We start from the raw sequence: 15,185 nt of genomic DNA on the forward strand, positions 1-15,185 counted from the left end.
AGTTCTCTAGAAGGAAGATTCCACACTGCTCAAGATCTTAAGCTGAGCATGTTGAGGACAGACTACGAAATTAAAAAAGGTCTTGAACATCATTAATTCAGAACCAAACAAACAAGGGGAAGTTATATGTCCCATACCTCGCAAGAACAAGGACCATTAGGTACACAAATAGATGTCTCAGATGTCACTTCTCTTTTGAATTATTATGCTTCTTTATAATAATGAAATACACCCACAGCTCCTAATAATGCAGTTTCAATATATGTAAAGCAGATGTACATCAGAAAGACCAAAGCTCTCAATAGTCACGTACAACTAATCAGGTCAGAGTTAGACCTACTGTGACTAGGTTTTGGGAAAATCAGAACACTCCCTCATTCTATATATCTTGTACGCACTGTTCGCTGAACTCCATATTGCTTTAGTGCCAGTGAGTTATCTGTGAAAAGACTAGTCTCCCTCTAACCTGCTACCCTCTCCTTGCCTTCTGAATCCTTCCCTACCCACTGCTCACTTCCATCAGCCCATACAACTACTATCAATACTCAATAATCAACCTTGTTTTGGCCACAGGAGTGTCTGTTTGATTGTTTGTGTGAATGTGTGTACTTTTACTCAAAAAAGAGTGAGAGCTCATAAGGTAATGTGAATCCTGTTTTCTGTTACGTGTATTTATGTTCCACTCATCAGTCCACTATAGGTGAGTGTTGTCATTTTCTTATGTAATTTCTACAAACTAGTTTTGAGCGGAGTTCCATTGACTATGCTTCTGATTATAGTTGCAGAATACCTATGATTTTAAAATCAATAATTAAAATAAATCACATACCATATATGTCATTTGCAAATGTTGCCTACTGATCAGACAATTAAAAAAATCAAGTCAGTTGAGTCATCATATGTATGTATTCTGGTTACTACAGGTTAATTTATTGATTGTCATTTTATATTTTTAGTTCACTGCTGCTATCTGAGTTTGCATAATATCATTTTGCTTTTTTGGAGATAATGAGTGGAGCTGTGGATGTTAGAAATTGGAACATTTCATACATATTCTTCTGTTTGAGTTCAGTGGAGGGGTGACAGTAGTGGAGGCAGCCAGAAACATTTGCACCCTGTATGGGGTAATGCCACTGGACAGAGCAAGGCAAGAAAATGGTTTTCTTGTTTTAAAGAGGTTTGTTGTGATGTTAGTGACTCTCCACATACAGGAAGACCTTTGGGGTTTGATGAAGATTGTTTAAACGCATTAATCCACAGTGATCCAAGTCAGTGTACTTGAGAACTGGCAAATATGATGAACTGTGATAATCGACATTTTCATGTAATGGGGAAGATTCAAAAATTGGGCATATGGGAACTGCATTCTCTAAGCCAAAATCACAAAAATTAATGGGTGGCCATATGTGCATCTCTGCTCGCTTGTTATCAATTGGCTCATGAACAACACCAACCATTTCTATCCTGTGTCATTTCTGGTGTTGAGAAATGTGTCTTTATGCTAACGTAAGGTGAAAAAGGAACGGTTGAGCCCAAATGAAGCTGCAACTCCCCATTTAAAGACTTGTATGCATCCACAAAAGATAATGTTGTGTGTCAGGTGGAAAACGATTGTTTGGTGTACAACAAATTGCTTCCCCGAGGTGTACCCATCACTGCTGACATTAATTGTCAAGAACTGTGATGTCTTGCAGACACAGTCCAACACTAGCGACCAGATAATGCCTGCCCACATTCTACTAGACCAACAAAAAAACACTATACAGGAGCTGGGTTGGGAGGTCATTCCACAGCCACATTATTTGCCTGATCTTGCACCCTCAGATTTTCACCTTTACCACTCTCTATCAAACAATCTTTAAGGAACTTCCTTTCTGGATGAAAATGTGGTCCAAACATGGATTGATGAGTTCTTCACCTCAAAACCATGTGATTTCTACAGTTGTAGAATCAAAAAGTTCCCCCAGCATTGGCAGACTGTTGTAAATAGCAAAGGAGAATATATTATTGACGAATTAAGTCTCTGTTATGTGTATCTGCTGTGTTTATTACACTTAAGGAAACCACTACAAACTTATGCATCAGCCCAATATTAAAGGAGATCTATATAATATATTTAAATCTTAATGTTTCAGGATCTGATGCAATTTTTAATGACACGCAGCCATCCAATTGCCAAAACTTGCATAAATCGCTTACAGAGGACAATGAGATATGGCCAGAGGAAGCATCCTCCTCATCAGGTTGAGGTTGAGGCAATACAGCACAAGACCACAAGAATATTTCATAAAGTATATTTCCCTGATGACAGTGATGAGGTAAGCTGACTTCCATTTTTGAATGAAAATTTATACCATGCAACATGTTCATTTATTGAAACCTCATATGTAAAGCCCCCCATGAACCATGGACCTTGCCATTGGTGGGGAGGCTTGCGTGCCTCAGCGATACAGATGGCCGTACCGTAGGTGCAACCACAATGGAGGGGTATCTGTTGAGAGGCCAGACAAACATGTGGTTCCTGAAGAGGGGCAGCAGCCTTTGCAGTAGTTGCAGGGGCAACAGTCTGGATGATTGACTGATCTGGCCTTGTAACATTAACCAACACGGCCTTGCTGTGCTGGTACTGTGAATGGCTGAAAGCAAGGGGAAACTACAGCCGTAATTTTTCCCGAGGACATGCAGCTTTACTGTATGATTAAATGATGATGGTGTCCTAGGTAAAATAGTCCCCCATTCGGATCTCTGGGTGGGGACTACTCAGGAGGACGTCGTTATCAGGAGAAAGAAAACTGGCATTCTACGGATCGGAGCGTGGAATGTCAGATCCCTTAATCGGGCAGGTAGGTTAGAAAATTTAAAAAGGGAAATGGATAGGTTAAAGTTAGATATAGTGGGAATTAGTGAAGTTCGGTGGCAGGAGGAACAAGACTGTTGGTCAGGTGATTACAGGGTTATAAATACAAAATCAAATAGGGGTAATGCAGGAGTAGGTTTAATAATGAATAAAAAAATAGGAGTGTGGGTTAGCTACTACAAACAGCATAGTGAACGCATTATTGTGGTCAAGATAGACACAAAGCCCATGCCTACTACAGTAGTACAAGTTTATATGCCAACTAGTTCTGCAGATGATGAAGAAATAGATGAAATGTATGACGAGATAAAAGAAATTATTCAGGTAGTGAAGGGAGATGAAAATTTAATAGTCATGGGTGACTGGAATTCGTCAGTAGGAAAATGGAGAGAAGGAAACATAGTAGGTGAATATGGATTGGGGGGAAGGAATGAAAGAGGAAGCCGCCTTGTAGAATTTTGCACAGAGCATAACTTAATCATAGCTAACGCTTGGTTCAAGAATCATAAAAGAAGGTTGTATACCTGGAAGAATCCTGGAGATACTAAAAGGTATCAGATAGATTATATAATGGTAAGACAGAGATTTAGGAACCAGGTTTTCAATTGTAAGACATTTCCTGGGGCAGATGTGGATTCTGACCACAATCTATTGGTTATGAACTGCAGATTGAAACTGAAGAAACTGCAAAAAGGTGGGAATTTAAGGAGATGGGACCTGGATAAACTGAAAGAACCAGAGTTTGTAGAGAGTTTCAGGGAGAGGATAAGGGAACAATTGACAGGAATGGGGGAAAGAAATACAGTAGAAGAAGAATGGGTAGCTCTGAGGGATGAAGTAGTGAAGGCAGCAGACGATCAAGTAGGTAAAAAGACGAGGGCTAATAGAAATCTTTGGGTAACAGAAGAAATATTGAATTTAATTGATGAAAGGAGAAAATATAAAAATGCAGCAAATGAAGCAGGCAAAAAGGAATACAAACGTCTCAAAAATGATATCGACAGGAAGTGCAAAATGGCTAAGCAGGGATGGCTAGAGGACAAATGTAAGGATGTAGAGGCTTGTCTCACTAGGGAGAGAAGAGAACCACTTGTATGAATATCAAGAGCTCAGATGGCAACCCAGTTCTAAGCAAAGAAGGGAAGGCAGAAAGGTGGAAGGAGTATATAGAGGGTTTATACAAGGGCGATGTACTTGAGGACAATATTATGGAAATGGAAGAGGATGTAGATGAAGATGAAATGGGAGATAAGATACTGCGTGAAGAGTTTACAGAGCACTGAAAGTGTCAGGAAGTCGAAACAAGGCCCCGGGAGTAGACAACATTCCATTAGAACTACTGATGGCCTCGGGAGAGCCAGTCATGACAAAACTCTACCATCTGGTGAGCACGATGTATGAGACAGGCGAAATACCCACAGACTTTAAGAAGAATATAATAATTCCAATCCCAAAGAAAGCCAGTGTTGACAGATGTGAAAATTACCGAACTATCAGTTTAATAAGTCACAGCTGCAAAATACTAACGCGAATTCTTTACAGACGAATGGAAAAACTGGTAGAAGTCGACCTCGGGGAAGATCAGTTTGGATTCTGTAGAAATGTTGGAACACGTGAGGCAATACTGACCTTACGACTTATCTTAGAAGAAAGATTAAGAAAAGGCAAACCTACGTTTCTAGCATTTGTAGACTTAGAGAAAGCTTTTGACAATGTTAACTGGAATACTCTCTTTCAAATTCTGAAGGTGGCAGGGGTAAAATACAGGGAGCAAAAGGCTATTTACAATTTGTACAGAAACCAGATGGCAGGGGCATGAAAGGGGCATGAAAGGGAAGCAGTGGTTGGGAAAGGAGTGAGACAGGGTTGTAGCCTCTCTCCGATGTTATTAAATCTGTATATTGAGCAAGCAGTAAAGGAAACAAAAGAAAAATTCGGAGTAGGTATTAAAATTCATGGAGAATAAGTAAAAACTTTGAGGTTCGCCGATGACATTGTAATTATGTCAGAGACAGCAAAGGACTTGGAAGAGCAGTTGAACAGAATGGACAGTGTCTTGAAAGGAGGATATAAGATGAACATCAACAAAAGCAAAACGAGGATAATGGAATGTAGTCAAATTAAATCGGGTGATGCTGAGGAGATTAGATTAGGAAATGAGACACTTAAAGTAGTAAAGGAGTTTTGCTATTTAGGGAGCAAAATAACTGATGATGGTCGAAGTAGAGAGGATATAAAATGTAGACTGGCAATGGCAAGGAAATCGTCTCTGAAGAAGAGAAATTTGTTAACATCGAGTATAGATTTAAGTGTCAGGAAGTCGTTTCTGAAAGTATTTGTATGGAGTGTAGCCATGTATGGAAGTGAAACATGGACGATAACTAGTTTGGGCAAGAAGAGAATAGAAGCTTTCGAAATGTGGTGCTACAGAAGAATGCTGAAGATAAGGTGGGTAGATCACGTAACTAATGAGGAGGTATTGAATAGGATTGGGGAGAAGATAAGTTTGTGGCACAACTTGACTAGAAGAAGGGATCGGTTGGTAGGACATGTTTTGAGGCATCAAGGGATCACAAATTTAGCATTGGAGGGCACCGAGGAGGGTAAAAATCGTAGAGGGAGACCAAGAGATGAATACACTAAGCAGATTCAGAAGGATGTAGGTTGCAGTAGGTACTGGGAGATGAAGAAGCTTGCACAGGATAGAGTAGCATGGAGAGCTGCATCAAACCAGTCTCAGGACTGAAGACCGCAACAACAACAACAACAACAACATATGTAAAGATAAAGAATGTTATTAAAAGTGTAATGCTACAGATCTTATCTTATGTAACATATAATGATATCAAAAATAAAATTCAAACAATGGAAAATCCAGGCTAAAATGTAACAATATTATGAAAAGCATAGTTGCTACTCACAATATAGCAGAGGTGCTGAGTCGCAGATAGGCACAACAAAACGACTGTCACAAAATGAGCTTTCAGCCAACAAGGCCTTTGTCAAAAATAGATGACATACACACACATACTCTTGCAAATGAAACTCACACACACATGACCACAGTCTCTTGCAGCTGAAGCCAGGCTATGAGCAGCAGCAGCAGTGCATGATGGGAGAAGCAACTGGGTGGAGGTAAGGAAGAGGCTGGGGAAGGGAGGGGGAGGGGTAGCATAGTAGGGATGGGGGATGGTGAAGTGCTGCTGGGGAGCATGCAGGGATGAGGTGGAGAGAGGGTAGGGCAGCTAAGTGCAGTTGGGAGATTAGACAGTGGTCAGGGGAGTGCGATTGGGGGAGGGGGGGGGTGTTGTGGAAAAGGAGAGAAGTAAAAAGACTGGGTGTGTTGGTGGAATAGAGGGCTGTGTAATATTGTACCAGGAAAAGGGAAGGGGTTATATGGGTGAGGACAATGCCCAATGAAGTTGAGGCCAGGAGGGTTTCAGGAACGTAGCAATATATCCTACATTCTCATAACCCCCCTGGCTTCAACCTTCGTTCATTATTGTCCTCATCTATCTAGTCATTTCCCTTTTCCCATTCCAGTACTACCCAGCCCTCTATTCCACTAATGCAAACAGTCTTTTCACCTCCCCCCCCCCACCCCCACCCCTCTTTCCATTGCCCTCTGTGTAACCTCCTGACTGCACCTAGCTGCCCTAGCCTCTCTCCACCTCATCCCTGCACACTCCCCAGGAGTACTTCCCTGTCTCCCACACCTTTCCCTGTCCACTCCAGCCTCCTCTTTATCCCCACCCAGTTGTTCTCCCATCACGCACTGCTGCTGTTGCTGCAGCTGCTCATCGTCTAGCTTCGGCTGCCAGAGGCTGTGGTCATGTGTGTGTGTGTGTGTGTGTGTGTGTGTGTGTGTGTGTGTGTGTGTGCGTGTGATCTATTTTTGACAAAGGCATTGTTGGGTGAAAGCATATTTTGTGACAGTCTTTTTGTTGTGCCTATCTGCAACTCAGCATATCCTCTATAGGCCAAAAAGAAAATCCAGTTGCTAAAGCTGTATAATTATGAGATGTAACTGGTGGCCATAACTTGCCTACAGTAGGCAAAATTTTTAGCACTACCAATAGATTTGTATAAAAGTACACAAAATCATCGTAGCTTCTAGAACAGTTACTTCCCTTTGTGCATACATTAAGTAGAACCCTCCCACCCTGGAGTCTGAGTGACCTTTGCTTCCCCAACCCGTCCCTGTTTCCTCTCTGAGGAAGCAACTAGTTGCAAAATCTAGGATAATTTTGAGCACTTTTATATATGTCTGCTGGCAGTGCCAAATATTTTTCCTTCTGAATGTAAGTACTGGTCATTAATTCTGTCTCATAATTTTATAACAACATGTAATGAGTTACATTTTTAGAAAAATCTATCTTTTTAACACAATGTGATCACCTTTTTTAATCTGAATACCCTTTATGGAAACATAATAATGCATTTGTCTGAATGCTGTGCTTTCCAAAGTGAAATCTGCCATAAAATGTAAAATAGTGCTTAACACTAGAGAAAACATCTAAATGAGCTGTAATTAGCTGTACATTCTGATCATAAAACTGTTTTCCTGTTCCACAAGATTTCGGGATTGCAGCCGGATCTCATCGACTTCTTTCCACGATATTTCAGCTGACAACCTTACAGCCATCTTCAGGCGAGTGTTTGACACTGGAGATTGCTAGTGCAAGTCGCTCTATTTATACGTAAAAGTGCCGCCGGTGTGCATGCGTGTCTGATAAAGACAGCCTTGCAGACGAATTAGAGCACTTGAAATCTGTATTTCAACATAATGGATATTCTGCACATCAGGTCAGTACTGCTTTAAGGAGAAAAAAAATGTGACCACCCACAAGATCAAGAGGAAAAGGAGGTGTTTAAGTCCAGAGCATTTCTCCCTTACGTCGGGAACATTTCATTGAAAGTAGGCAGAATTTTAAAGAAACATCGTGTGAAAGAAATTTTCTGGCCACCTACAAAGACTCGTGCTCTTCTGGGCTCAGCCAAGGATGATCTGGGATTACGGAAGGCTGGAATTTATAAAATACTTTGCGAGTGTGGGAAAGCCTTCATTGGTCAGACTACACGCACAGTACACGACCGCTGCGTTGAACATGAGTGCCACACTCGCCTTTTACAGCCCAGTAAGTCGGCCATAGCCGAACATTGTATTTCCACAGGACATACTATGGATTATTCGGCCACGAAAATCTTGGTCCCATCGAGATCCTTCTGGTATTCAGTTGTGAAGGAATCCGTGGAAATACGTTTAGCGGAAAATCACATTAACCGTGATGGCGGCTTTTTATTGAATAAGGCCTGGGACCCGTTGATTTCTTTAATTTCAACCAAAAGAAAACTTTTTATGGCTTCTGACATGTCGAGCGACAAGTAATTTTAATTTTAATATTGAAATTTTGCATTTTATTGTTTTGGACACATCTGCGTGTATGTTTTACTTTTTTCATGCATTCGTTTGCGCTCCATAGATGCAGTAATATTGTAGAGGGCCTTGGAATCGACAGGTGGCGCGCATGCTACGGTAACTTGCGCATGCGTGCCGGCGGCACTTTTACGTATAAATAGAGCGACTTGCACTAGCAATCTACAGTGTCAAACACTCGTCTGAAGATGGCTGTAAGGTTGTCAGCCGAAATATCGTGGAAAGAAGTCGATGAGATCCGGCTGCAATCCCGAAATCTTGTGTAATATTCGATACGCCGGGAATATTTTCCTGTTGTCACATTTACCAACACTGCTAAACGTCTCCCCATGAGGCTGAGATAATACACAGAGGTGACAAAAGTCATCAGATAGTGATGTGCACATATATACATATGGCGGTAATATCGTGTACACAGGGTATAAAAGGACAGTGCACTGGTGGAGCTGTTGTTTGTACTCTGGTGATTTATGTAAAAAGATTACTGACATGATTACCGCCGCACAACAGGAATTAAGAGACGTTGAATGCAGAATGGTAGTTGGAGATACATCCGTGGAATGTTCCATTTCGGAAATCGTTACGGAATTCAATATTCTTAGATCCACAGTGTCAAGAGTGTGCTGAGAATACCAGATTTCAGGCATTACCTCTCACTGTGGTTAGCGCAGTGGCCAATAGCCTTCACTTAACGACGGAGAGCAGTGGCATTTGCATAGAGTTGTCAGTGCTAATAGACAAGCAACACTGTGTAAAATAACTGCCAAATCAATATGGGACAGACAACCAACATCTCTGTTAGGACAATGTGGCAAAATTTGGCATTAAAGGGTTATAGCAGCAGACGACATTGCTAACAGCGCAACATTGCCTGCAGCATCTTTCCTGGGCTCATGGCCATTTTGTTTGCACCATAGATGATTGGAAAACCATGGCCTGATCAGATGAGTTCCAATGCCAGTTGGTAAGAGCTGATGGCAGGGTTCAAATGTGGTGCAGACCCCATGAAGCCAGTGACCCAAGTTGTCAACAAGGCATTGTGCAAGCTGTGGAGGCTCCATAATGCTGTGGGCTCTGTTGACATGGACTGGAGCCTCTCGTCCAAATAAACCTCTTGGAGACCATTTGCAGCCATTCATTGACTTCAACTTCCCAACAACAATGGAATTTTTATGGATGACAATGTGCAATATCAGTGGGCCATAATTGTTTGTGATTGGTTTGAAGTATATTCGGCACAATTTGAGCAAATGATTTGACCACCAAGACTGCCTGTCACGAATCCCATGGAAAACTTATGAGACATAATTGAGAGTCAGTTCATGCACAAAATCCTCTGCCGGCACCACATTTGCAATTATGGACAGCTGTAGAGGTAGCAGCATGGCTCAGTATATCTGCAGCCACTTCCAACAACTTGACGAGTCCATGTCATATCGAGTTGCTGCAGTACACTGTGCAAAAGGAGGTTTGACATGATATTACAAGATATCCTATGACTTTTGTCACCTCATGTAGACTGCAGTGGAAATGATGTATTGATCACTTCTCACTGATGAAGTTTTCATAAACCAGAAGTAGAGTAGCAGTCGCCATCCATGCTATTTGGTAGCTCTGTGGGATCTCATCAGTGAGTGGCCCCTGCTGGTAATGGCATAACTGAAGCAGACTCTCTTCCTTAATGGACTGTTGCCACTATCAAGGTTTCTGGAGGTGACTAATTTTTAGTTTTGCATGTTTATCTATGTTGTTGTCTTTAAATGATGAAAACTGTCTTTTCTAGGCTTTCCAAGTAGATTCAACAACTCGTGCTGAAGACTTCAGTAGAAATGTGGCAGAACGCTTGCAACTCCAATCCTGGGAAGGCTTCAGTCTTTTTGTGAAAGTCTGGGATAAAGTTTTCTCAGTGCCTGAGACTGATTTCTTTTTTGACTTTGTACATGAGCTAACTCAATGGATGAGGAAGGCACGGCCATCGAGAAATGGTATGGCTTATATTATACTTTACTATGTAAATAAAAGTACAATTTCATCTTACTATTCAAAATAAAAACCTGTAAGTTCATCTTTTGATAAATAATTAGTAACAAGTGTATCTTCAAACCGCATAATTATTGACAAAAGTCTGTTTTTTGGCATGAAATGTGGCAAGGCCTCGATAGTCATGCACGAAGGAAAGATGAACCATCACCCTTTGGAACAAAGGCTCATCCTTGCAGAACAGAGAAGAGAGGCATGGAAATACTTTTTAAGAAGACTAAATGACATACACTTAAAAACACCTGAGATGACCAGACAAAACAGACAATATGTATTTTAAATGCTGAGTGAATTTCCTCTGTAGTCTTTGGTAACAAGTATTTTATTTGACAGTAGTACTCAAATGATGTCTCACATGAGATTGTTTCTATGATGATGATGATACAGATTTCTGTGGGTGTTTGAGAAAGGAAAATGTATCAGTTTTAGGCAGGAAACCTTGGTCAGGGAATGACTGAGTTGCAAGTTATGAAAAAAATTCAGATATACTATTAATTAACTAACCATCAAAAAGACATATTTTGACAATAATTTTATTTGTGTGTAAAACTTGCACTAAATTTTTAATTCACAATACTTGTCCAAAGAAGCACCCCCCAGCTTCTACTCAGGCACAAAATCTTTGCACAAAAGTCTGTCGTACCCATTCAACAACTATGGTTCTTGAAACATCATAGGCAGCAAGAATTTTTCTTTTTTCAGTCTGAATGGTCTTCTACAAAAAGACTTTTCACTTGACTACGCCAGAATGAATGTAGTTACATTAGATCAGGTGAACAGACTGGCCAGGCATGAATCAGGACCATCTCAGTCTCATGACACAGGTCTTCATGGGCAAGATGTGAAAGTGAGCAGGGGTTCGATCATGTTGCAGTTAAATACATGTGTGAAGATCTTGCCATCTACAGTGCATTAGTGGAGCTTCCTATCACCAGCTCTCATGACTTGTAGCTTAAAATTGGTCAGGCTTGCCTACTATCTACTGTTAGCATCTATAAACATAATGAATCAGTTTCAGGGGTTCTTGTATACCACTTCCACAGATATTCTACAACACATTTGACTTCATAACATTTGACTCATATGTTTCCAAGCATTTGTGTCTCCCACAGTTGGTGGTATGGAAATGAACACGCTGAACCTGCTAGCACTATGCCCAGTGAAAACACTTTATGCTGAAGCCATATGGAGATAGGCAGTATCTCTTGCTATTTAAGCACAGTACTAGCCACCACCAAGCAGCTACACTGCAGCCTATTGACCCTATTGTTTTGCTGAGTTCATTTTATGCTGTATTGATCTCACTATTATATCTAGGTTTCTCTCTTGGTTGTTCTTCTGGTTTGTTCTCACTAGCTCACAATGCCTTGGCTATTCTCACAATGTTTTGGTGTACAAAAGTCATAATTTGGTTTTCTCATGCTTTCTGTAAAAGTATGAAATTATGAACTTTGTGACAGTTATGCTGCATCATGTGCTCAAACAGAGTTGTGTGCTTACCTGTTGAAATGTCTAGCAAATCATGGTTCCTAATCTCAAACTCTGACACATATGCCCTTATCCATCTGCTCCTGATACTCTATATCATGTTCACTAAAACAAATTATACTTAGTCCTGAGGAACAACTAAAGTATGAGTAATGTGAGTATAATAGCTTTAACAACCACTATTTAATAAGATTTTTTAAAGGTGGACGTTTTATATGACTCTGATAACTTAAAAAAAAAAAAAAAAAAGGTCATGGTGGACATAAGTGGCTGAATCGTATGACAATTATGGTTTGGAAAATAAATCACGTTAAACAACAAAAATACCAAATGTTTTAAGCAGCTGAAAACAATGAAGTCCTTTTAACACATATGATAAAACTGGTCCAGAGCTTCACTCCAGCAGTTTTTTTGTAGTGTTTGAACTCTTTTCAAATAGTTATGGTTTTATTGGCTACAGAGCCCATTTTAAAACATTTTGCTGCTAAATTTTGCATTTCAGGCTTTCCTGGAGGTTTTGCCAAAACCGATCAGTCTTAATCTCTTGTGCAAACAGTTCTGCACATATTTTGCACAACTATGCATCATATAACATTCAACAAAGAACACACACTGATTTCTTATGAGCACAATTCTGTATTGCATTCCACTAGTCACTAAACACGTCTGCTTCTCTCACTCACTCACAGTGAAGTGCTCAGGACTGAGCATACGGGGATGCGCATATGCAGACATCTGACAGTAACTGACTGATGCATTGCAATCACAGCTTCCAGCGTTTTCTGTGATGGGCATTTCTCCTGTTCATTAACAAAAGCCAACTCCACATCAGTCTTATAAATATTTTCTCGGCCAATTTTATTTTGCCCACCCTGTGTGGCCAAAGAATGTTATTTTTTTTATGCAAACTGTCAAGCACTTGTTCCAATATTCAAAGGACATACCCTGATTTGAAAATTATTTGCCAAAGTAGTATATTGACTTGTTGATCTAATTTTAGTTGCTGGTCAATGTATATCCAAAAAAGAGTTGGTAACACAGTCTGTGGGATCACCATTCATTTTTAATTTACTTCTTTATAGCTCCTCATTTATGCAGAAGTTCATGCTATTTACTTTCATTGCATGAAAGGATACTTTGTTATTTATTGATCATTTATTTATCCCAGTAAATGCTTGATCACCCTTCTCGCTTTGTATGGCTAATAACTCAGCAGTGATTATTTTACTGTCATTAGCAAACTGTGCTGCTTTCCATTGTGTGACATGATTTGGAATTCATCAGTGTAAATTAAGAACAATACTGGATTACATTCATTTCCCTCAAGGACATATTCTGTACATACACTGTCCAGTCACATTAAAATGACCACCTGCAAAAGTCTGAATAATCATCTTTTGCAGTGCAGACCACTGCAAGAGATACAGCAAGAGAGTCAGGGAGCTTGTGGATGGTACGAACAGTGATTTGGAACCATGTCAACTCCAGTGCCATGACCAGTTCTATAAGGTTCCTCGATTGAGGATCCGTGGCATGAACAGCTCAGTCAAAGTGATATTCTTGAGTGGATTTAAATATGAGGAATTTGGTGGAGAGGGGACTATGTTAAACACATCCTGGTCCTCTTCGAATCACACACATACACTGCAAGCTGTGTGACACATTGCATTGCTCTCCTGGTAGATGCCATCATGATGAGAAGAAACAAGATATGGTGACCAAGGATAAATGCATACTAATGTTGATTAATTGTGTTTTCCAGAAAGATAAGATTACTCAGGGAATGCCCTCTGGCCTGGCCACTTCTGATGATTGTTGCAGGGTGTTAGCTTTCGGATTTTTCATGCTGCTCACACCAATGTCCATCTGTCCAGTGGAGAATAAAACACCATTCATCTGGAAAGGCCACCCGTCACCACTCTGTGGATGTCCAGTTGTGATATTGGCACGCAGTTTCCATCCTTTGTTGCTGATGAACAGCAGACAGCATGCATGCATTAACCAGGCACATGCTGCAGAGGCCTATATGCACCAACGTTTACTGAACAGTGAACAGCAACGAGGGGACACTGTTGGTAGCCCCTTAGTTCATTTGGGTGGTCAGTTGCTCAACAGTTGCATGTCTGTTTGCCCATACACACCTCCGCAGCCATCATTCACCCTTGTCATCTATGGCCTATGGTGAGTTGCCTTGGTGTGAGTTTCAGATAGCATCATTCTGCCATGCAAACTTTGCCATTTTGGGAATGCTTCCACCCATGGCCTGAAAGCCAATGATCATGCCCTGCTGGAAATAAGATGAATCACTCTTGTTTTCACATTATGTTGAGTGCACTGTTCCTCCTTCCACCCTACATGCTTTATATACCCTCCATTGCTAGTGCTGTCACCTCTTGTCTGTGAGTCGGCTTACTGACATCGAACACAGGAGATGGGCACAGTGATGTGATTGGACCATGTATTTTGATCCAAAAATATGTTTATACATTTAGATCCATTTGAAGTATCTCTACCCATTGCACTCTGTCACTGTTTTCTAGTTAAGATTGAAGTAATTTATTGAATACTCCCCTTGTTTTCAGTGCATAAAGATTTTTTTTATTTTATACCCTATTATTGTTATTAGTTTTAAAACACTACTAAGTAGTCCGCATCTCGTGGTCGTGTGGTAGCGTTCTCGCTTCCCACGCCCGGGTTCCCGGGTTTGATTCCCGGCGGGGTCAGGGATTTTCTCTGCCTCGTGATGACTGGGTGTTGTGTGCTGTCCTTAGGTTAGTTAGGTTTAAGTAGCTCTAAGTTCTAGGGGACTGATGACCATAGATGTTAAGTCCCATAGTGCTCAGAGCCACTACTAAGTAATCATTTGTCAACCAGTTTGCTCAGGTTTGTGGAGATGGGTGCTGTACATTTTGCTGCAGCTGGTTCTTTTAAAATTAGTAACCCATCACCTGAGTTTTATTTTTGAAAAGGATTACAGAGAAACAGGGCTGTAATTTTCAACGTTTTTTGCATCACTTATTTCACTTTGAGATGTTTCAGTTGCTCTCAACAGCAATAAAGTGTTAATGGATCATTTCTCATGTTACACGAGAATGCTTCAAGACTACTTATATAGGTGGATTAGTAATGTTTATGGACTCCTTCAGCAAATACCCTGGAAGTGCATATAGCTGTCTTTATTAGTATGTCACACCTCTCACTTACTTCTTCAAGAAGGGTACCAGCAACATTATGTTAGGTACATAGTTTTTCATTGTCACACAATGTGTTTCTATGAGTTGTTTTGCAGTTTAATAGTTACTGCTAAAATATTCATTCACATAGTTTACCATATTCTTTGAATTATGTATTAAAAGTTTTTTA

At 40.5% G+C, this 15,185-nt stretch overlaps 1 protein-coding gene across 1 annotated transcript in view; it reads left to right on the forward strand.

Annotated features, from left to right (window-relative positions):
* The window catches only part of LOC126262482 (myosin-VIIa-like), a 390,655-nt gene that overhangs the window by 343,640 nt on the left and 31,830 nt on the right, over positions 1-15,185 (forward strand). Inside the window, exons 33-34 of the mRNA XM_049959145.1 lie at positions 2,136-2,318; positions 10,078-10,279. Of these exons, the coding sequence (XP_049815102.1) occupies positions 2,136-2,318; positions 10,078-10,279 (385 nt within the window). The remainder of the gene's footprint in view (positions 1-2,135; positions 2,319-10,077; positions 10,280-15,185) is intronic.

Source organism: Schistocerca nitens, chromosome 6 (genome assembly GCF_023898315.1).
Source record: "Schistocerca nitens isolate TAMUIC-IGC-003100 chromosome 6, iqSchNite1.1, whole genome shotgun sequence".
Classification (NCBI taxonomy): domain Eukaryota; kingdom Metazoa; phylum Arthropoda; class Insecta; order Orthoptera; family Acrididae; genus Schistocerca; species Schistocerca nitens.